Source organism: Electrona antarctica (assembly GCF_951216825.1).
Source record: "Electrona antarctica genome assembly, chromosome: 15".
Classification (NCBI taxonomy): Eukaryota; Metazoa; Chordata; class Actinopteri; order Myctophiformes; family Myctophidae; genus Electrona; species Electrona antarctica.
In genome coordinates this window covers 13,638,048-13,661,710 of record NC_136796.1, presented here as the reverse complement: position 1 = coordinate 13,661,710, position 23,663 = coordinate 13,638,048, and the positions used below count along the sequence as shown (strand labels likewise).

At 40.6% G+C, this 23,663-nt stretch overlaps 1 protein-coding gene across 1 annotated transcript in view; it reads right to left on the bottom strand.

Annotated features, from left to right (window-relative positions):
- Nucleotides 1–203: 203 nt before the first annotated feature.
- Nucleotides 204–23,663, bottom strand: part of crybg2 (crystallin beta-gamma domain containing 2) — a 73,958-nt gene continuing 50,498 nt past the window's right edge. The window contains exons 7-24 of the mRNA XM_079521785.1: nt 22,051–22,098; nt 13,764–13,882; nt 11,511–11,760; nt 10,885–11,024; nt 10,261–10,387; nt 10,091–10,126; nt 8,814–8,953; nt 8,231–8,357; nt 6,477–6,637; nt 5,770–5,896; nt 5,632–5,664; nt 5,327–5,433; nt 5,010–5,139; nt 3,688–3,827; nt 3,345–3,468; nt 2,827–2,985; nt 2,422–2,581; nt 204–1,402 (exon numbers count right to left, since the gene is read on the bottom strand). Coding sequence (XP_079377911.1) covers nt 1,314–1,402; nt 2,422–2,581; nt 2,827–2,985; nt 3,345–3,468; nt 3,688–3,827; nt 5,010–5,139; nt 5,327–5,433; nt 5,632–5,664; nt 5,770–5,896; nt 6,477–6,637; nt 8,231–8,357; nt 8,814–8,953; nt 10,091–10,126; nt 10,261–10,387; nt 10,885–11,024; nt 11,511–11,760; nt 13,764–13,882; nt 22,051–22,098 — 2,217 coding nt within the window. The 3' untranslated portion in view covers nt 204–1,313. The remainder of the gene's footprint in view (nt 1,403–2,421; nt 2,582–2,826; nt 2,986–3,344; nt 3,469–3,687; nt 3,828–5,009; nt 5,140–5,326; nt 5,434–5,631; nt 5,665–5,769; nt 5,897–6,476; nt 6,638–8,230; nt 8,358–8,813; nt 8,954–10,090; nt 10,127–10,260; nt 10,388–10,884; nt 11,025–11,510; nt 11,761–13,763; nt 13,883–22,050; nt 22,099–23,663) is intronic.

Below are 23,663 nucleotides of genomic sequence, written 5' to 3'. Positions count from 1 at the left end.
TGTCGTAACTATAAACAGTAACTGATGTTGGCATTTTTCATGACATTGCAGGGATTACTATGACAGCATTTATTTTGGAATGGAAAACAGTTAAGTACCGGTATTTGTATCGTTATAACAGCTATCTAAAACAATGCTTGTTGTAAATGCACCCATCGTTATCGTGTCATTTTGAATACAACACCTTCATAATTAACAAACCATTTTTGGTATCACAATTCTTTTTATTTAGTATTCTAAAACCACTCCCGTTTATATTACATTTCACATTAAAAATTTTAGTATCAAATTATATGAAGTGAGTAGTGTACATTTGAATGTCAATATGAGTCTCTTACCTATAAAATGCCTCAAGAAACAAGAAAGCGCCTTTAAGAAAATAGCCTCTGACAGGAACAGCATAACATTTAACAGAATCCATACTATACAATGTGATATACAGCATATTAGAACAGCAACATTTCCCATCCAAAAACACAAGTACATTGACCAAAATTACACAGATAAAAAACAAGACTTATAAAACACTGATTATTACACACACAAAATTCATCTTGTAGCACAAACACTACAGTACACATTATTTTTGGCTTCATTCATCCATCAATCTTAAATATACTCCTGGCCATGCAGAATGTCCACATAGCCAAACAGGATGTGCCATAATGTGCTTGCAATCAAGAGAAGCAGTTCAAACTCTAGTTCTTCCATTGTAAACAAAGTTGTTTTTAAGTATCACCTGCAAGTGCTTCTTGACAGAATTTGCACCTCCCTGGAATAAAACAAATAAGGGTCATTCAATACAGGAATCTCCTTTCAAACCCGAATTAAGAAACAAGTTCACCCAATGAAACTGTAAGACTTGGATTTATCAGTAACTGTTCAGAATAAAAGTTCAACCACTTGAACCCTAGCATCACTATTCTGGGACAAATATTCACAGAAAAATAGCAGATCTACAAGCTCACCGATCAACAGTTGGGCTTCTAGATCGGTTATAATCAGCGAAGAGATATGGTGTAGATAGGAATACTAGTGGAACTAGTATAGACCCCTGAGGGACTCTACGGTTTAAGTGGTTAAACTGGTCCTTTTTTACTTCCCATTCTCTTCAGAAGATCCCCTTTAAGGCACATGGTCTCAAGGCACCAAGCTTTCATACTGTAGCCGTATAGCGTCTTTAGCTGTTGTGAAGTCCGAGGGATGAAGGAAACCAAGATTCTAAAAGCCAAATGTCTTCATGGATGGTACAGATACAACGACTTGTCCTTAAGGCGATGACGTTGAAGGAATGTTGATGTGTGGGTTACAGTTTACAGTATCTGTATCTCCCACTGTTGGGTGGCCTTCTCTTCACTCTCTGGCATAAGCACCACGTGATCCTTGTCATAGGTTTTACCACCTGGAGAGGAAAGAAAACCAGGTTTTATATATATATATATATATATATATATATATATATATATATATTAGAGTTGTTCCGATAATGGTATCGGTTACTCAGGCCGATACCACCCTCAAGTACTCTTACTCGGAACTGACCCTGATACTATGACCCGAGTCACTAGGCACTAGCAAATCACCAAAAACAGCCGATCTACAAGCATAAATGACAACTGACAAGTGTAGATTGGAGATCCATCTGCATCAATGAGAAAAAGGGGTTCAAATAAGTGTTTACCCAACACAAATAAAGTACTCAAATCGGTACTCTGTATCGGCAAGTATTACAAATTAAGTACTTGTACTCGTACTCTGTCTGGGACAATCGGGACAACTCTAATATGTAATATCTCAGGCACTATGTGTACATTTTCTTGGGGAAAAGGGACCCCTTGGTTGTACGGCTGTACAGCTTATAAATAAGATAAGAGAGACTCTACTGTTGGTGAAACAAGCTTGTAAATATCTGGAAACCCCTTACTTGTATTGTAAATTATCTCAGAGAGACCCTATGAGTGTGCGGTTTGTGTGTGGAACGAGCTTCTAAATGTTGTGATGATGTGATGTGACAATAAATATCAGTCTGATTCATTTTGATTCTGACTCTCATTGTGTCAAGTTGGCACTGGAGAGTTTTCCACATTTTGGCGGACTCAAGTGGCGGCGAGAGGTAACCGTTTTGAAACTGTACTTGTAATATCTGTACAGTGTACAGCATTTGAGGCTGTTACAGTTTCTTTAAAGAATACTTTAAAGTGCACCGCTTAGATTCTTTTTTTTTGCTAAACCATGGTTGCACACTGTAGCTATAGCTATAACTTCAGATGCTACTTTATTTTGGAGAAACGCAAATACATAATTCTCACATTTGTAACCCATTTACTGAAGATAACTGAACTCGTATCTTTGAAAATCACATCAAGGAAAGATCTTAAACCCCAACATGCCTGAATTTCTAGTTTCTACCATGAAAGGTACCTTTCATATCCAGAACCATGCCAGGGAAAGTAAGGCTGGAGATGAAGCCACTCATCTTAGATGACCAGGTCTGGATGGGCTGACGGCTCTCTGACCACAAAAGCACCTTGGCTCCTGGCTCCATGTTACCCATCACCTGGAGGCTCATAGTGGGGGCCAACTAGAACCAAAGGAGATATGCATTGTTAACCAAATGTTCCGCTACAGCATATTTCAATACATTTATTTACTTCAATCAAATTTAAATACTTATTGTAGTATTTAGTCAAATATATATTGTAACAAAATATATGCATTTTAAATAACCTCAAAACATTCGGCAGCTTATCGACATCTTTCCGAGTTATATTACCCTTCATAAATCCATAATGTTGACCGTGAACACTTTAACTGAGCTTTCATTACCTTGCCCTTGATCAGCCCGTCTTGGTAGAACCAGACGTCACTCATGGCCTCCACCTCCGGCGTCACCACAACCCGTCCCGTCTTCATCTCCTCCACCCCGCCCTGGATGGACAGGTAGTGACCTCGCTCTTTGTTCTTGATGCGGAAGAACTGCCGCTTCTGCGGGGAAGAAACGATCGACATAGTGATGTCAGAATCAAAACGCAAGATGCAGTCACGTCTGCAATCTATGCTCATGTACGTAGTATGATGTGTGCAGTATGCTGTGTGTAGGATGATCTATGTACTGGAAGCTCTATGCAGGACGATAGTGTGGACAAACTTAAACTCAGCTGTCCAAGGTCAGTAGAACAACCAGCCATGAAATAATATAAATCTGCCACATTACAAAATTGATTTTATACATATATCTTGAAGTGAGGCTAACACACATTATTTTGATGAAAAGCAAGTCTTGAAAGTTGAATGCTGAAGGCAGTGCTACAATTGGAGGCAAAGAAAGGAACTGGTGGTCGTACCTGTCTGACTGGGTATATAGAGCCGATCGTGTGTAGTGAGCTGAACTTGGGCCAGTTGGTGATTTCAATGGGCTCCAGTAGGAACTGTCGCCCCCTATAGTTACTGTGTTCACATATCACCCAGCTGCAGAGAGGCAAGGGAGCAGAAATTAGCAGGTTCTTTGGTGCTTTAGAATCACACGCCATCACTAAACCATAAAGATCAATTTTAAACAGACATGCAAAACACCCGGCCTACACTCAAGTCAAATTCCACTGTAAACACAGATTGAAAGTGGCACAACCAAGGACAGAGAGACAGAGAGGGACAGACTGACAGACTGACACTCGGACACACTCTTACCAGCCGCTGTTGACCCTGACAGAGAGGATGTGGTTGTTGAAGCCCTCTTCCACCAGGCTGAGGACTTCCACATCTGTGGTGATTTCTCGACCCTCCATACACTCGCCGCCAAACAACGAGATGGAAGGAATGGAGAACAACTGAGGAGGGGAACAGAGAAAACAGAGGGTATATCAGAGGAAGCCAAACTAAATTAATGGCACAAACAAGTGGAAGGAAGTACGGAAAGCATGAAAGAAATAAAGTTAGATAGTTTAACTACATGAACCCTAGAGTCCATATACTGGGCGTGTTCACACTGCTCCACAGTAGGAGAACATTCGCTGAAAATTGGTCAACATTCTGTGAAAATAGCAGATCTGCAACACTTGCACTTGAAGATGGGTTGTGAGCGTATATATCTATAACTATTTTCGGGGCTCAAAAATTGGGCTCCACCAAACTTTGGTCAACTCAACTGTCATTGCATCTCTGTATAATCTTATTTTACTGGTAGCACGGGTGGGCGGCCGTGTGCCCTAAAATACTCTGGGCCCCTCAGGGGCGTAACTAGCGTGAGGGCTAGAGGGAAAAAAGGAGGTGGCCAAGTACAGAATATACCAGCGGTCGACAAAGCATGTAGGGTTTAATGGGCTATATGCACACACGCCCTTTTGGAAAGAACTTGGGGCCCCTTCCCTACTTCCTTCAAATGTGTTACAGACGATACTAATGAAGGCTCTGTTCTATTCTGGTCAAACAGAGTCAGGGTTCTGCTATTGTGCATGTTGGCTCACTGGAAACACTCTGCTACACCAGTGGGTCTCAAAGAGTCCTTGAGTGGGTTCCAAATGTCCCTGTACGGGTGTGAGTTATGGGGGTCCTTAAAAAGAAAAAGTTTGAGAACCACAGCACACTAAATGGAACAGAGCCTTAATAATTAGTATCATCGGTAACACCTGTGAAGGAAGTAGGGAAGCGGCCCGGAAGTAGGAAGAGTTATTCTGTGTGCATATAGAGCCCATTGCTGCTGTAATGCTGGGTTTGAGAAACGGCTGCGTGGCATTGGTTCGAACTCCCGTTAGTTCAACCATTACTAACCTTACTAACCCTATCTCTAACCTAAACATAACCGCAAGCACGGGAGCAGCGCATGTTCGCCAACCTTAATGCATGTTCGCCAACCTTAATGCATGTTCGCCAACCTTAATGCATGTTCGCCAACCTTAATGCATGGTCGCCAACCTTAATGCATGGTCGAACCACGGGGCAGCCCCCTGAGAAACAAGTGTCAGAATATAGTTTCAGACAATATAAAGCAGACTTTAGACGATCTCTCTCACCGTTGGCACAGCTTTGATTGAGCGGATGGTGAAGCTGCTGGGACAGCCCATGCTGGTGAAGTTGGGATAGTCCCCCTCTGACAGGACATACTGGCTCCCTGCGTACTGCTTGTTCTCACAGATCACCCAGCTGGAATGCAGCCATAAAGTCACTCATTTTGGTACAGTAAGACAGCTTTTTGAAAAAAACATTTACGTCTACGTTCAGTGGTGCTCTAACATTTTCATGTCAAGGACCCGAAAATGTATATGTATTTGGCCACTGAACCCCCATCTGAAAATATGTTGCTGGTCATAATGCATTATAAACACCTCACCTTCCCCCAACTACTTTGCAGGACTTGGCCAGCACAGCTAGGGTCTCCTGGTTCTTGTTGAACACACGACACTCCCCCTGGAAGTCTTGCTCAGGGTACAACAACACCTGAGACAGACAGAGAATGGGGACAAACAATTATGTTAAGCATGTTAACCCTGGTATACATATTATGGCCAAATGTTACATTTTTTTTTAACATGATCTACACTTGGTGCTCAATGGATAAAACACACTGTACACGAGAGGAGTCAAGCATCGTAGTTTAGAACAACAGACTTGTTGGCAGAAATTACAGTATCTCACCTCATTCCTGGCTTTGGAGTTTTCAGTTGGAGCCTAAAGGCAGACAGAGATGATACATTAACTGCAGTGATTACTTTTACATTCTGACAATCGTTTCCTCTCTGAATCCGAATGAATGGAATTCTCTATGCTCCTCACCAGAAGGATGGGCTGGATGGAGCAGATCTGGTTGTCTGGAGCGCCCCAGTCAGCAGAGTTACTATAGAAACCTCTCTCTAAGATGTACTGGTTACCAGAGAAGTCCACATGGGAGTAGGCTATCCACCTGGAGAGAGAGACAACACATCAATAACCACTCATTAACAGTAACACACCAACCAAACAACTCCACTAAGCCCTATATCTTGCACCCCCCTTACCCCTTACCCCTTATCCCTATTTGCCATTATTTACTATTTTAAAACATTTTAAAATAGTACAAATAGCCGATCTACAAGCTCACAACGTGTCGATGTAGATTGGCTAGTTGAACTATTTTTAAATGTTTTAAAATAGTAAAAAATGGCAAATAAGTTTAGGGATAAGGGGTAAGGGGTGGCGAAAGATGGAGCCCTATATCTCTTCACTGAAAATGGCTAGCTCACAACTTGTATCTTGTAGCTCTATTTTCACTGAATGTTCACCTATTAGGACATTGCTAATTAGGGATGCTAGGGTTCATACACAATTCTTCAACTGAGCCTCAGTTCTTCAACTTCAACTTCATTGTCCAAGTTTGCAATTTTCAGGAAAGTCGAAAAGAGCGAAGATGAAAAGAAGAACAAGCAATGGTAGAAAGAAAACAAGCTAAAATGTTGCACACATGCATTTTTTTTCACTCAGTTGACTGCTGTTGATCAACTTACGCGCCACTGAGCACATGAATGGAGCGCGTGTTGGTCTTGTAGCCAAACAGCTCCACGTCAGGAATGGCTTCCGTCACCTCAAAGGTGTTCTCCTCCTGTTCCTCCCCCTCCATCTCCTCCTCTGGCTGCTCATACATCACCAGCATGGGGTCTGTCATGTCCTGCAGAGGGCACCATGGAGACAGGGCCGGCCAGAGTTTAGAGCAAAACAAACCAAAACAAACCACAATGACTCATCCGCTGTGGTTTTATTCATGGCTCTGTGGTTGCTACTCTTCAGTTGGAACGCCACTCAGTGACAATAACAAGTCAATTCAGTTCACATCATAACCTCTGAAGTTGGCACCCCATTATTCCCCATATGATGAAAACCTGAATACAAATTGTGTCATCATTCTTTAGTGCTGAATTTGTGCTGAATTGTGCCGTAAATTTCATAATTTAAGCGGGTATTAATTTTGAGATATTTTAAGTGTTTATGAGCTTCCTAATCGCATCTGGTGTACTTGTGCCCCCTCTTGGACAGGCCCCATAATGACAGTATAACATAAAGTTATATTAAAAAAATCAAAATAGCACAATTGTTGATTTCAACTGCACAAATAAAAAAATGGAGAACAAAAGCACTAAAGAGTAAAGAATAAGACCATTTTTGTTCAATTTGGACCCATGAAATGGGTTGTGCAAGGCTCAGCAAACATACAACTTAAAATATCAAAAAAATTATACCAGCACAAATTATGAAATTTGCCACTTTTTTAATAATAATGTGACACCGTGAGCTTATACAGTGGTTCTGCTATTTTTTTTAGTTAAAGGACCACTTCACCACTTTTCAACTTCTCTTCCTATAATTGGTCCTAACTAATGTTCATGATAAAATACCACAATTTTTTCCTACTCAGTCTGTGTCTCATAGGAAGGCTGTGGGCAGTTCAGAAACCCGTCCACCAGTGACATCATCGATGGTGAATCCAAGCTAATAGAAACGGCAGGCTTTCTTTTCCTGAAAAGTTGCAATGCAAAAGTTGAAGCCATCGTTCTCACGATAATAAAAATCTAAATATATTTTAAAACAAATCTTGTTTAAAAAATAATCTGCCTAATGATGATGTCACTGGTGGACGGGTGTCCGAACTGCCGAAAGCCCTCCTATGAGACACAGACTGAGTAGGAAAAAATGGTGGTGTTTTATCATGAACATTAGTGAGGACCAATTATATGAAGAGATGTTGAAAAGTGGTGAAGTGGTCCTTTAATTATAAAGAAATACATTTATATATTGTCCCTATAATGACATTAAAAATGGAGACGCCAGGTTGAAATATATCTACTTTATATATTATTTCCCTCTGTATTGGGAAAGGAATGCACACAAAATACGAATACAGTAAATTAAAAAAATGAATACCTTTTTGTATAGTTAGTTACTGTACCTTGTAGATTTTCATAATTATTACAAATTACATACATTAAACACTTCAGCCCTATATACACTTTGACCATTTTAAATAGCAGATCTACATATATAGATCTGCTATTTTCAAAGGATTTTTAGACATTTGAAATTTTTAAATGGGACATTCTGCATAATGAGTACTTTTGGTACATTAAAGTACATTTTGAAGCCAATACTTTTGTACTTTTACTCAAGTACAATTTGAATTCCAGACATTCTCCATTGCAGTATTGATACTTTTACTTAAGTAAAACATTTGAGTACTTCTTTCCACCACTGACTACTTTTTCCTTACCGCTCGTGTGACCCTGACAGAACGCATCTCAGCATCACAGCCTCCCCACACCCTCCAGTCATGGTACTCTCCTTCTTCTAACAGGTACTGGTGGCCTCGGAAACCCTCTTTCTCAAAGCCCACCCACCTTAGGGGAGAGAGAGAGAGAGGCGTTGCGAAAAGTACATACTTCACTTCAATTCTCCAATGTTGCAATCACTTAATTTGCCTGCACTATTTATATACACTGTAGTTATACTATACTGACACATTACATTGAACAAATTCAATGTGTCCGCCGACACGTGTTTTTTATGTTTTTATCTTTATGCCCTTATTTATTATTATATTTCTTAATCATAATTTTGTTCAACACTTTTGAACTAATCCTTTGATCCTTTGGAGGATTTCACGTGCCTGGAATGTTGCTTCTTTCTGTGCCTGGGACAATAGAACGCACTGAATCTGATGATAGATAAAATACAAAGGAATGCCCCTGGGGAGGACACATCCACCTGTAGCAAGCAATGACAGCAATATCCTGTCAGCATTTGTTTGGTACCTGCATTCCAACCTCCACCCATTTAAATAGTACACAACTCACATTCCTCCAATAACTTTGAGTGAGCCGACGCTGTACATAAAGGCCGTCTGCTGTCTGTCCATCCTCGTCATGAAGTCCTTCATGGTGTTGTAGATGGTCCTGGTTTTACCAGTGAAGTAAGCCTTTTCGTAGATGATCATCTGGTCAACACACAACAGAGATGTACACGTTTGGTTAAGTTTAAAAAAATGCTATACAACCTACTGTAGTTTTCGTCCCTGCTGGACAGGTGCCCTGACCAATCGCTAGTGCAGAGCGATGCCCTCCCCTTTGGGAGGATTTGACCACTAGCCTCCGTGGTGGAGGGCAGGAACTTTCTCCCCTGCACCATCTCTTTCACGGCCTTTTCTCCCTTCTGTGGTTGGAGAATATGGTATAGGAGCATCCGTGCCAGGACCGGAAGGATGTGAAACAGTTCATTTCCCCAGGCAGTCAGACTCTTTAACTCAAATAAGAAAAACCCTGCTCTCTCTCCTTAATCCCCCCCACTGGGTAGTATATTGTATGAACTTGGGAAGTATGCATTCCTATGTATTAAATGAGAAGAACTATATAGAATGCATTCAGCATTTATGCATATGTTGTTTTTTAATGTTATAAATTAATTTCATTTTATTGTTTGCTGCTTGCAGAAAAAAAAGACTAAGCAATTTTGAATCTTGTACTCCAAGATCTTTGAATCTTGGAGTACAATCTTAACGGGCCTTCTATTCAAATAAAAAAAACTCATTATTCCCAGAAATGTGTCCTCTGCAAGTCTGTATTTGACCCAACCACCGACCTGACTACTTAGGATAAAGTGAGAGTATATAACCACAGTGCAGTGCCTGGGGACCAATTATCTCAGTCAAGGACAATGGCAGTAGTGTATACCTAGTAAGCATGTCTGTCAGTGTGGGAGGAAATCAGAGTACCTGGAGGAGGAAACCCACACAAATAACACAAGGGTTCTCCTTGTATTATTCAATTACCTGCCGGTGATTGAACCGAGGACCATCTTGGCGTGAGGAACCAGTGCTAACCACTGCACCACCATGTGCCGCTTTAATAGTAATAATAATAATATCTGGGATTCATATAGCGCTTTTCATGAGTACTCAAAGACGCTTTACCGGCAGGGGAGAGAACATAGGAAAAGGAAAAGGAAAAATCTTTAACTAATAGTAATAGTATTGGACACCATATTAGTTTTAGTTTTAGTAATTGCAGTAATTGTAATAGCTTTATTTCTAGTAGTAGCAGCACTACTAATAACAGCGACCATTTCTTTTTCTTACCTTTGGTTCACTTGCCCTTTCTACTCTTGGTTCACCCTGTAATAATAATAATAAAAACAAATGCAGTGCATTTAGTTCCAAAACGTCATCAGTATTGTATTTTCCATAACATATTAGTCTGGAATGCAGAACAGTTATACTTTGGTAGGACAGGACAAAACTTGTCTTACTATTTTGAGCGGGTGAACTGAAGCCACATAGGGCTGTTCCACTCCCCAGGCAGCGGCGGTGGAGTAACCCCCTACCTCCAGGACACGTGGTACGCCCTGGAAGAAGGGCTCAGCATACACCAGCCACCTGCAAAAACAACACATCTTTTACCATATTCTCCTATAATATTATACAATAATAATGGGGGAATGTTTCACAGTAAAATTATCCATGATAATTTACCCATTACCCATATGTAAAGAGGGCTAAATTAACGGCTGGAATGAGTTTTCTCAGACGGGTTATATTGTATAGCTGGCATCTCCCTCAGAGATAGGGTGAGAAGTTCAGTCACACGAGAGAGACTCGGAGTAGAACCGCTGCTTCTTCGCTTGGAAAGGAGCGAGCTTAGGTGGTTCGGGCATCTAAGGATGCGAGCGTCTCCCTAGGGAGGTCCTCGATGCACGTCCAACTAGAAGGAGACCCCCGGGCAGACCAAGGATGAGATGGAGGGTTTTTATATCTCCAAAATCTGCCCGGAACGCCTCAGGATACCCCAGAATGTTGAAGATGGATGGATGGATTTTATAGAGTAGTTTGTGGTGTATAAAAGTACTGTACAGCAGTTTACAGTTTACACTCACAGCCCAGCATTGATGATAATGGAGTTGGCTTTAATGGGGAAACCAAAGATCCGGGCGTCCTCTGAGGTGTCTCTGAAGATGACCTTCTTCCCTTCAGCATTTTCTTCTGGGAAAAGACTGATCTCTGGCACACTGTAGTCCTGAGGAGGGGGAGAGAAAGAGAAAGAGAGAGAGCGAGAGAGAGAGACGTTGTGAAAAGTACATAGTTCACTTCTCCAATGTTGCAACCATTTAATTTGCCTGAACCATTTATATACACTGTAGTTACATTATACTGATACATTACATTAAACAGATTCAATGTGTCTGCTGATACGTGTTTTTTATGTTTTTATATCTTTATGCCCTGAATTATTATTATATTTTTTTCATAATTTTGTTCAAAAGTTTTGAACTAACTTGAAATAACTCTGAACTCATTTCTGACACTAGAGGGCAGTGTCACACATTCAAAAGTCAACATAGCTGTACAGCACAGCAATATGTTCTTTTGGCAAGCATCAGTCTGCATTTGACTTGCTTGATGTTACCACACAAACCAGCAGGTATTACAGGTGCATAATTAAGAACTCTCCCCCACTAACAAGCAAATGTAGGCTAATGCCAAACCCTTCTCTGACTCTTACCCTGACAGCTCTTCGGATAGAGCCAATGATGAACTTTCTGGCTGGTACGCTCTCGTCCGCCTTCTCATCCTTCTGTTCTCCATCCTGCTGTCCATTCTCTTTCTGCTCTCCACCCTCTCCTCCGCTCTCCTTCTTTACATTGGGTTGTTGGTCCTCTTCGGGATGGCTGAAGGGGTTGGTGAGCTCTATATCTCCTTCATCCAGAGCGATCTTCTCCCCTTTAAAGTCAGGTTTTTCATACAACACCCAACTGCAGAAGAGTGCAGAGAAGTACAACAGTAATGAATACAATGGTCTGGAGCTGGGTGATATGACTTCAAATCAATATTACGATGAAAACTCCTTTGGCTCGATTACGAATAATGAATTATAAAAAAGAAAAATAGCAGTTTTACGAGCTCACAACATCGGCTATTTTCACTATTTTCCCACGCTACAAACGAAGTAGTGCATAATAAGTGGTTGATCAGACTAATCAAATTAGTTGATTAGAAAACATCTATTCAAATATTTGTGTTGTTTCATTGATGTATATAAGAAATGTAAAATAAATTATCACAAAAAACCCTTCTTCTCGATTAAGTCGGTTAGAGGTTCTAAGTTTCAGTTTCGATATACTTTCGGCCATACCAATGATCAATGTCAAACCAGAGTTCTAACTCTACACATTACATTCCTTAAACTGCTAATTCAATGGTGTATGAATTTGTCTCTATAATATAGAGACCATTAACTTGTTATACCAACTCAGAAAAACTGTCCTGAGTTTGTTGGCAAATGTTTACTTGTTTTCCATCTCATTGCCTTCATTGTACAGTTACTCTGAGAGCAGCATCAAGCCAAGAATCCCAAACAGCAGAACAGCCACCAAATTACTCCCTGCTAAGAACTCTGTGTCCTTTTGAACTGTGGCGAGACACCATCGGTGTCAAGACCAACACCATAATCATAACAGTTTTTCACATGCCTAACGCGGTACCCTGAGGGGGGTATAGCATAAATTCTTATCTACTGTACAGTATGTTATGGAGAAAACAGGGACAGGAGTAGAAGTGCAGTAGATTTATGTACATGTAATGTTCCATGAGTTGTAGTGCAGTGTATATACGGTAGTACCATGGAGTTTGGTAGGTTTCAGAGGTAGGGTGTGTCCACATGTCAAGAATTAAAAACATAGCTGACAATCCAGATGATCAAAACGATGACAGATGACAAATGACTGACATGAGCACAGTGACAGAGAACAAAGGCCATGATTGCAGCATCGGGGCCTCCTGTCACGTGTAAACGCACAGTAGCTCCACTAGCTTTGGTTATATTGTGTAATGCAATCACTTGAATATATGGCAAGAGAGCTGTTTAGAAGTATATGACAGGTTAGAACCATACAGTGAAACAGATCTACATTTTAAGTTATGATGAACATTTACCCTCTACCTACAAATCCAAATGAAGAACATAATTATACACAGTAGCTCCAGAGTACATCTTAGAGCACCTGAACCCTAGCATCCATATTCTGTGCATTTAATAATACAGTAGGTGAACACTGATCAATCAGCGAAAATAACATTTGCCAAAATAGGTCGATCAGAGATTTGGTGTAGAGGGGGAAAACAGCAATGATCAGAAGATATAGAGCTTTAAAACCTTAACAAAGAACTTGTTTTAACCAAAACCATGCCACACCGACATTTTGCTGTTTGTACTTCTATTAATTGAGTGTTAAACCCTCTTGAAATCACAACTCTGGCCTGGCTGTTCATGATGAATGAATGCAGATCATAGCTTCATATCATCAGATCATAGCATATTGATTTATTTGTCTTTTAAAAAAAATGTTTTATTCATGTCCTCACTGTATTGTTTATGCCCTGCCTTTCTTTTCTTTTTTGTGTAAAGCACTTTGAGCTGCATTTCATGTCATGAAAGGTGCTATACAAATAAAGTTTTATTATTATTATTATTATTAGCTACAGACAGAGGTGATAGAGGGACACATGTGGTACTTGAAAGCTCTTCAGTTGCAGGATTATCGGTGTTACTGTCTGTATGCTTAGTGGTGTACTAGTTATGTGTTGGATAAATACCACTGTATAAACATCTTTGTGTAATAGAGCCTACAGCGATTAGGGCTGGGTCCTCATTGCTAGCTGTGGTTGTTGTTGTATGCTGCAGATAGGAATATTATTATCTTTTGAACAATCTGTGAGTGAGTGAGTGAGTGAGTGAGTGAGTGAGCATTGGTCTCACCCTCCTCGGATGACCCTGATGGAGATGGTCTCCTGCAGTTCCCAAGGCGTGGCATCGACAACATCACTGCGTACCTCGTACCTCTGTCCGTGCATTCCTGGCCGGTCAAAGATATACATCTATACATGGGGAGGGCATACAAGGTCAGGTCACAATGCAGACGTAAAATGCAGGAGGTACAACCATACAGTACAGTATATACCTCTGGGTGGAGTTTAACCATGAGAAATTATACAGCCTGGGACGGTAGAAACATTATAACAGGGTTCTCAACGTTTTGGGGACCTCAACGTTTTGGGGACACCCGGAAATTCTTTGGCCATGTCTCGCCGCCTCTCGCGCCCCCCAGCCCCTCCCCACCCCCAATACAAATTGACCGCTACAATAACCTTAATAAATAATAGAGAAAATACATCATATATTAAAACCAGATATAATCATTAAGGAAAATGTATGCATGCACTATGTTTACTATGTAGAATCTTAATTTCCATTTTCCAGCCATTCAGTTGCAAAAAAATAAAAAAATAAAAATTGTTTTTCTTTTTTTTTTAAAAATCCTCTGGGTACCCCCCAAATAATTTCGGGGCCTCCCGAGGGGTCGTGACCCACAGGTTGAGAACCCCTGCATTAAAACATGAAAGCTACAGGAATAGAAGTGGAACAGGATGACACTCTATTGAGCACAAAACAAAGGCAGGCTAAAGGTGGTGCAGTCAGTAAGTGATATGGTTTAGTTAAAATGTCATGCCGCTCTATATTCCAAAAGTAATCATTGGTATAGATAGACTCAAGAGTGTTTGTTTTGTAACAGGGTCTCCCCGTTTCTCAGCTCTTAAACAGAAATGTTCCTTTCAGGTCAGGATACCAATATTATCCAATGAGGAGAGATAAGAAAACCCCTGTATTTTCTGTTTACTGAAGAGCTGGAGAGACAGGTACAGTAGACCTGTGTTATTGAACAAACACCCTATAGCAATAATTAGTATCAGAATACAGAGATAGAAATATCTCTTACACCCCCTTTAAGGTCACAGGTAATTCAAATAATGACAATAACAATGATTAGCGAATGTAAGAAGTGAACCAGTACTGAAGGAAAAAAAGTTCTATAGAGTGAAATATTAGTCACAGGTGTGTAGGTCCAAATAGACCCTAAATATGTGTTCCATTTGTACACTGTCAAAGTTAAAATGACACAGGATTATTACTGTGTAGATTTGGGTCCCAGGGTTACAAATTGTATAGTATGTTCGTGGCCTACTGCATATGAAACTGGGTCTCCTTGAAATGAAAAAGGATGAGAACCACTTTCGCAGTCTCAAAGCCACTGGAAAAAGCTTCTTCCCCTGAACAATCAGATACATGAATGATTGATAAGAACCAGAGCGAAACCGGGCAAAGGAAGACGCTAGCACTATCTTCTTGCACTATCATGCTCAAATTGCACTTTTCTAAACTAATGTTATATGGAACATAGCCTCACATTGTGTTGTACATATGGAACATAACCTACTGTGAAGCTGTTCACAAAAACATTTACAGTACCTAACTTACCTAACTACAGGGAAAACATGGACATGACATGTTACTACTTCTTTACTCCTTGATTGCTCTTTATTCTATCCCTTTGCTTGCTGTGTTGACACAAGATGTAACAATAATGTACAACCTTGAACTGGTATACAGAACACCAGCACAACTGTTGAAAATCTGCATAAAAATACGTCCAGAGGCTAAAGAGTCTAACAAGTCTTGAATAAAGGATTACTTCACCCCGACTCATCTTAATCATTTTCTCTATCAAGGAGGAAACCAAGTTTCACGTCTATGCATGAAAAATCTGACACTGATTTAGAGAACCAAGTTCCAGTTTGAGCATGTTATGGCTGCAGGCTGGTGGGCCTGATGCAAATCATGTACACTTTAATATACGTAATCCTTTTTTTCTTACATATTTTTGGGTCTTTTTCTGCCTTTATTGATGGAGATCGTAGACTGACAGTAAATGTAGAGAGAGAGAGATGGGGAGTGACACACAGCAAAGGTCATCGGGAGTCGAACCCGCGACCCGCTGTCAGGCGGCATTAGCACCAGGTGCAGCTACTCCAGCACTCTGGCCTGTGCTGTACAACCACTTGAATCCCAGTATATGCCTGTTCTGGGGAAACAGTTGCCAAAAAAGGCAGATTCTTATCAAAGAAATTTGGTGTAAATCGAAAAAAAAAGTGGTCCAAATTTTACTGAGAATAATAGTGTTCGAGTGGTTAAGATTCCCAACATTGGTAACAGGAGGAATTGACCTTATGCAGACTGCGGCCTTCTTGCCAGCAAGGTGCCAACTAGATGCAATTCCCCATTGATAGCCCATTCATCCAAACAGAATGTGCAAATTCAAAACAGGTGGTACGCAGGGCTGATTTCAAACTCTGACACTTAGGAAAAAAATAATCTGCACAGAATGTCGACAGGAAGTAGCTCATAACATGTCTACGGTGAATTTTTATGAAACAAAAACTTTACAGATTGAATGAGGATAATTCAAGCTTTCCGTACAGCTACAATGTTGGTGAGTTTGATGTTTAATACAATTAGATAGGACTTTTCGGTTTCAATGAAAGGGCTGTCAATGGGAAGTTGCACCTATGTTTACAGGATCTCCTCACTGGTCAACAAAAACACCTTGAAGACCTTAACAGGAGCCCTTGTACAAGGTTTCTTTGACTATGCATGCACCTCCTGGTACCACAGCACAGTACCACAGCACAGTTTTAAGGGCCTTTGATGCCCTTAAAACTAGGCTCCAGACTTCCCAAAACAAACTGGTCAGGCTCCTACTTGGCCTCACCCCCCGAACCCACCTCACCCCTGCCCACTTTGACAGGCTGGAATGGCTTAGGGTCGACGACAGAGTACAGCATCTTGCAATGGGTCTGGTCCACAAGATTCGATACACCACCAAGATACCCATGTACCTGTCTAGATACTTCCTTAATGTTAACGAAGTCCACACCCACAACACCAGAGGAACGAACCATGTACAACCCAGATTCGGCACAAACAAGGGACTAAATTATTTTCGCTCCTATGCCACCAAAATGTGGAACGCCCTACCAACAGTCATTAAGACATGCGAATCTATGCATGAAAAATCTGACACTGATTTACACAGAGGACCAAGTTCCAGTTTGAGCATGTTATGGCTGCAGGCTGGCGGGCCTGATGCAAATCATGTACACTTTAATATACGTAATCCTTTTTTTCTTACATATTTTTGGGGCTTTTTCTGCCTTTATTGATGGAGATAGTAGACTGACAGTAAATGTAGAGAGAGAGATATGGGGAGTGACACACAGCAAAGGTCATCGGGAATCAAAAGTGTTTATTTAATACAAATCCACTGTAGACTTGTTATGAGCTACTTCCTGTCAAGAAATTCCTTGCAGGTGAGTATTGGAGTTTGGAAGCACAAACTCCACAAGTATTGGAGTTTGGAAGCACAAACTCCACAAGTATTGGAGTTTGGAAGCTGTTGAGTGATTTCAAACTCTGACACTTAGGAAAAAAATAATCTGCACAGAATTTCTTGACAGGAATTAGCTCATAACTTGTCTACGGTGATTTTTTTATGAAACAAAAACTTTACAGATTGAAAGAGGATAATTCAAGCTTTCCGTACAGCTACAATGTTGGTGAGTTTGATGTTGTTTAATACAATTAGATAGGACTTTTCGGTTTCAATTCATGGGCTGTCAATGGGAAGTTGCACCTATGTGTCACCTTGCTGGCAAGATGGCAGCGGTGTGTGCATAAGATCAATAGTTGGATCTGGAGGTAATAATGGAGGAAATCCCGGTCAGCATCAGGTCACGGCTATCCTTTCATAATAATTCTAAAAGGTGTGGAACTACTGTAATCAAAAGTAACTTCATTCATGTGAAGGACCCTGAAGCATGGAAGAGTACTCTACGGGGAGATATCTGACCTAAATGCCAACTATACCTGCAGGGATGTTAAGTGAAAGTCATGTCTGGACTTGAGTACAGTCAGTGCCACCCACGTAATCTAAATCTTCAACGTATTACACTGGAAATATGGAATATGACACCCAGGGGAGGGACCATTGTTCCTCCATCCTCTTAACCTTCATAGATGCTTCGTTGCATGCAGAAGCAGGCCTGACCTTTAAAACAAACGGTAAATGCACAGGCATTGTATGCCAGTCACAGCTGACATTCCTCTGTAATTATCTTCACCAGTTCAAAAATGGGTCGATCAGGGTCACACTTGCTTGTAAATTCAAAGTCAAGGACCTCAATTCTCAAAATATCTTTTCAGTCGATCAACAACGATTGTGTTTGAATTTATAATCGCAGCGCAATCATCCCTCTGGGCTATGGGATAAATGTTCTGCTTCTAGCCAATTTGTGTTTGCCAAACACAGACATGCAAATTTGCCTACGTAAGCCGACGTCAAATGTAATCCCGAAACCAACACAATTATATAGTATACATAATAAGGGGTTGAAAACTCCACACACGCACACAGCCCCTCCCACCCAGTACCCTTCCACTGCCTGACGTGAATCTGACAGCTATCAAACAGTCAGCCTAGAGGTATGCAGTAAAGTCCTCTGTCAACACTCAACACAGGATCTCCGTCAAACCAGCTTAAAAAATCCACAAACCCCACATCATGTGAGACTATAGCAAGCATTTGTCTTTCACTCCACGCAAACAAAGGTGTTGGTGACAAATAGGTTAGAAATAGTGTGCCTAGTCTGGGCAAGTCATAGGTGAACATATGGCAGACCAACAAGTTGCAATGTGTCAGCTTATAAATTGTTGTTTATTGTCAAGCACCAAAACTAGCCAAAGTATAAGTGTTGATCTTGGAAGGAATTTACTGTTGGCATAATGTCGGCAACAATGTAGTATGATAGTATGAAAGTGGCAGACAATTTGCTATCTCAATTGGACCCAAAGGATTTTTTCCCCGCTAGCTCAAGGCACTAGTTGCAAAGGCGTATATCTTTTCTACGTCCGAGCATAGACATGGTAACGCCCCGCATGCCTCTGATTGGCCTACCGACACTGCCGGCCTTACCAGAGTTTCCTCCGAGGTGGAAGATACATGCTGGATAGTCTGCCACGAGGTTACTCAGTGGTGGGAAATAAATAAATAATACAAGTACGATATAATACACGAGAATGACAGCTTGGCACGCGCAACAGTAACTTTTATTTTTGTAGAAGAGGCAAACTAACATCGTTAGGCCGTTGGCCTGTTTATTTATTGTACTGTAAAAAGTTCTCTTTTCCCTTGATCTTTATCGTTTTTAGTATAATAGTATTAGTTTACTATAATTAGATTAATACATTGATATTTATCTTTTTTAGTATAGTATTAGTTTACTATAATTAAGATTAATACATGATAATAAACACTAACACTTTAATTTAGAACACAGCCAAATCAAATGATAGTACATACGTGTTCAATCAATTATTCAATCAAAGCAAACGGCACAAACAATATTAGTTTGCCTTTTCTACAAAAATGTAAGTTACAAGTTGCTGTCGCGTGTTGCCACTCTCTTGTACTTGTATTATTTCCCACCACGGAGTACCCTTGCATCTTGGAGGACAGGCAAGACGGGCAGTGTCGGTAGGCCAATCAGAGGCAGGCGGGGCGTTACCATGTCTATGCTCGGACGTAGAATAGATACACGCGTTGCAAAGGATTGCTCAGTGACAGATGCAGTAAAATGTGTTTTACTAAAATAGTTGTTTCTATGACCTTTTTTGAAACGGCAATATAATAATACATGTATGCATGTACTTTAAAGTAGGCAGGGATACTAGTCACAATTCTAAAGGTATAGTTTATACGAGTTTTTTCCCTATTTGTGTATTTACTTCAAATTGACTGACAGAGACATACGGTCTAGTCAGGGATTTACACTCTACTGAGCACACCTTTGCGAAGTTTTGATTAATTGGATAAAGAACATTTATGGTTTGGTAAATGCAAAGCCTTCAAGAGAGACAAAGATGGTGGATTAATTCTTAATCCTGAACAATTGGAACCTGTTCAGCCAGTAAAAAAAAATCAAAAATCAAATAACAGCCACTGACAGCAGGGTAGCCTCCATATCACTACAGACTCAGAGGTGGCAAAAAAACAAGAAATTAACATAAAGCAGTAATTTAGAACATTGATTCTCATGCCCCTTAGATAGCACTTTTGTAGACTTAGATAGCATTTTATACAGACTTATAGCATGTGATGTAGACAGCACTAGAATTGCATTGTATGTAGTCATAGCACTTTATAGTATATAAGTATAGTATAGTATATATGTATAGTTTATATGTATAGTTTCATTATATAGAGATTCCACTGTTACGTTCTTAGCTTACGCATGTTTCTTGAATACTACTTTTTATGTATGTGATGTATTGCCATGCTTTTTGTGCTTGCCTAATGTAAGCAGATCTGGATTAAGAGCATCTGCCAAATGCCTAAATTGTAAATGATCCTCAATTTGCCTCCAATAGCCTATACCGGTACATTACATCAGGGGTTCTCAACCCGTGGGTCGCGACCCCTCGGGGGGTCGCCAAATTATTTTGGGGGGTCCCCAAAATTTTATTTTCACGATTTTTCAAAAATAGCAGACCTACAAGCTCGTAGCGCGCCACTCGGTGGCGCGCTATGAGCTTGTAGATCTGCTATTTTTCAATAGCTAAATTATAACAATGCTTAAAACACCAAAAGGGGTTCCCGCCCAAAATGGTTTAAGGTTATTGTAGCAGTCAATTTATATTGGGGGTCGGGAGGGGGCGGGGCGGGGGTCCCGAGACATTGCCAAAGCATTTCCGGGGGTCCCCGGCCAAAAACGTTGAGAACCCCTGCATTACATTACACTTACTGTATGTCTAATTGTCTATGTGTCAATTTGCTTCCATGTATGAGTTATAGAGCTGTAAGGGTCCATTTGGTTCCTAACTCCCCTTAAGAACCCTTGATATCCAGTGCTGCAGTGTAGAGAGATAATAAATTGGATGGAAGGAGGTTTGACATCACAATCCCCGTCAAGATTTGGTTTCATGTTGTCATGTGTCAGGTAACATCCAAATGATCAGATTGAGTTACCAGCACTGTTTCCGCTAGGCAATTATTTGGCCGCAAGATTTTTTTTCTGGCCAGATGATAAATTAATTTACCATATGATATAATAAACATCACATGCGTGTTTGCAGATACGTGCATGTGCAGTGAACCCCACATCTGATACCAGTTTTAATGTGCGGTACGCGCTAGCCTACTACATCATCCTTGAAATGGGCTGTCCTGGTAACATGGGTGTCTATTAGCTCGGGATATTACACATGATAAACAGATCCGGGAACCCAATTGATGATAATTAATAAACAGGGACCAGAAGTCGTATGGGTCATGGATATTATACAAGCAAGCACAGTTATTGCAATGGAAAGAGCAGTGGAGCAAAGTGTGGAATAAATAAATAAATCTTAACAGTAACAAAACAAAACAAAGGCTGATGACGTAAGCTGAAGGAAATCATGCATGCAAGTGACATATGTGCATCCCATTCATATTCGCTACAATATTGGGCTAATTAGCCTTATAGTTCTTGAGTAAACTCAATGAGTTTTCCTATTATTATGATGCACACACAACTCAGAGAAAAGTCAGAAAGAGAAAAGTCTGCCTTGCTACTAGGTGACACTTTTGAAAGCTGTCCAAGTTCATTTAAGGCACATTTTTGAGACTGTAGACTAGAACAATCTAGAAATCTGTAGCAATAGCCTAAACTAAACAAAATATGTGCATATGGCAAATCATCCATGTCTCCACAAAGTCACTCTCTTAGTGCAAATGGAGGAACAGCTCTTAAATCGTTTTTTTACATAATTAAGTAAATTCTTCTTTTAGAGCCTTTTTTCCTGTCTTTCCTTTGGGTCATCTGCAATGTAGCGGATGTGGCTCAAGAGGCAGAGAAGCCATTTGGGAACGGGGAGCTTCCCAGTTTGACCCGTCTCTTCCTGACTTTGTGTTGGGGTGCTCTTGAGCAAGACATTGAATGCCGCACTGCTCTTGTCGATGAGGTGGCTCCTTGCATGGTTGCCTCCTCCGTTTGCGTGTGTGAGTGAGTGATGCATTGAACGTACGCGTGTTGGATAAAGGCTCTATAGAAATTCAGACCATATTGTAACATGTGTGAGGTTCAGTGAAAAGTGTTGTTGGATGTAGACTCACCTTTCCAGGGCGAGGGTTGAGTTTTCCATGTTCCTTCTCCTTGGTGAGCTACACACACAGAAAAGAAAATGTCACCAAACTAAGCAAAAAGCAAAACGTTGTGAATGATAAATAATTATCAAACAAGAGAAACTAAAATATACGCAGCTTTGGGGTCAAGACACCTTAATTCACTAAATCAAAAAAACGAATATTACATTTATCTCATCCTTATTTAGGAAGGTGTGAATGAAGATGACAGGGAATCACTAACAGTCTGAACATTGGATTAAGTCACGCTGCTCGACGGGTTCTGGAGACGCCAGGGAGGGGAGGAGAGAGAAAAGCGTCCATTTTGAACCGAACAGAGATCTCTTTAAACAGAAGCAATGGCTTCTCGTACCTGCTCAACCTGTTAAACTTAAACCACGTTTCATACTTTGTCATAAGACGGTGTCGCACTGCAAAAATAGCCAATCTACAAGCTCATAACACAGTGAGTTTGGAGATCTGTAATTTTAGCTAATTTCCCCGTCTGCCTATATTGACTTTTTAAAGTGGTTAATAGTGTGCTGCTGCTGATGCATTTCATCATATAATAAGTATGTTAGGTCAGCCGAGTTGCACAGCAGGAAAGGTCAGCAGGCTTTCTGTGTGCTCATCCTTGAGGTTGGTGCAATGATTAGACCGTTGTGCTATGGTATGTGGTTGAAGTTTGACAAATATATCGAGTTGAGCCAATCTACTGTCACTGTGTGTGTGTGTGTGTGTGTGTGTGTGTGTGTGTGTGTGTGTGTGTGTGTGTGTGTGTGTGTGTGTGTGTGTGTGTGTGTGTTTCTGGATGTTTGCCTGTGAGAGTTGGAATGTGCCCGCACCCTGTCATCAGTGTACTGATTTAAACCAGACCGTGTGTTTCCTCGGTCTCAGATATCAGCCGGACTCTGATCTCTTTAGTAAACGGGTTATCTTCCATATCATCTTTCCATACACGCTAAAAGAGATCTAGTACTTCAAAGGGGTCTTTCTTTTATCAACATCACAGCGTCACATATTTGAAAATGCACGGCTGTTTATTTTCAAAGTTTGCCAAGACACTCCAGAGAGCCGACGTGGGAAGATATTACTACAGCTCGCTGAGAAAATAGTGTTGCATCTTGACCTTTCTAAACAGCAACACAACACCTTTTCACATTCTTTGGGAAAATGAGATGAGCGGTTCAATAGACCTCCTGTGCCTTTATAGAGTAGACCATCATATAGCAGTATAATTGACTGGCTTGCATGTCTGCAAGGGTGCATGGGTCTATTTTAAGGGTTCATGGGTCTAATTAATTAATAAATAAATAAAGAGTTACATATTGGGTTTTTTTATTCTCGTTAATTTTCAAGTCATCCACTCAAAACAATCCCATGAATATCAAAGTCTCTAGCCAGGTTACTAAGATGTGCTACAACACATTGTGTAGCATGTCAAAAACAGCATACCCGCACAATGGAGCTGCATAGCTATAGGCCATATACTGTATCATATTATATACCATGCTGGGAGTACTATTACAACACATTGTTACTCTTACTACTTGACTTATTTTGGTGGATGCAGCTTTTCTTTCTCACTTAACCACGGATAATAC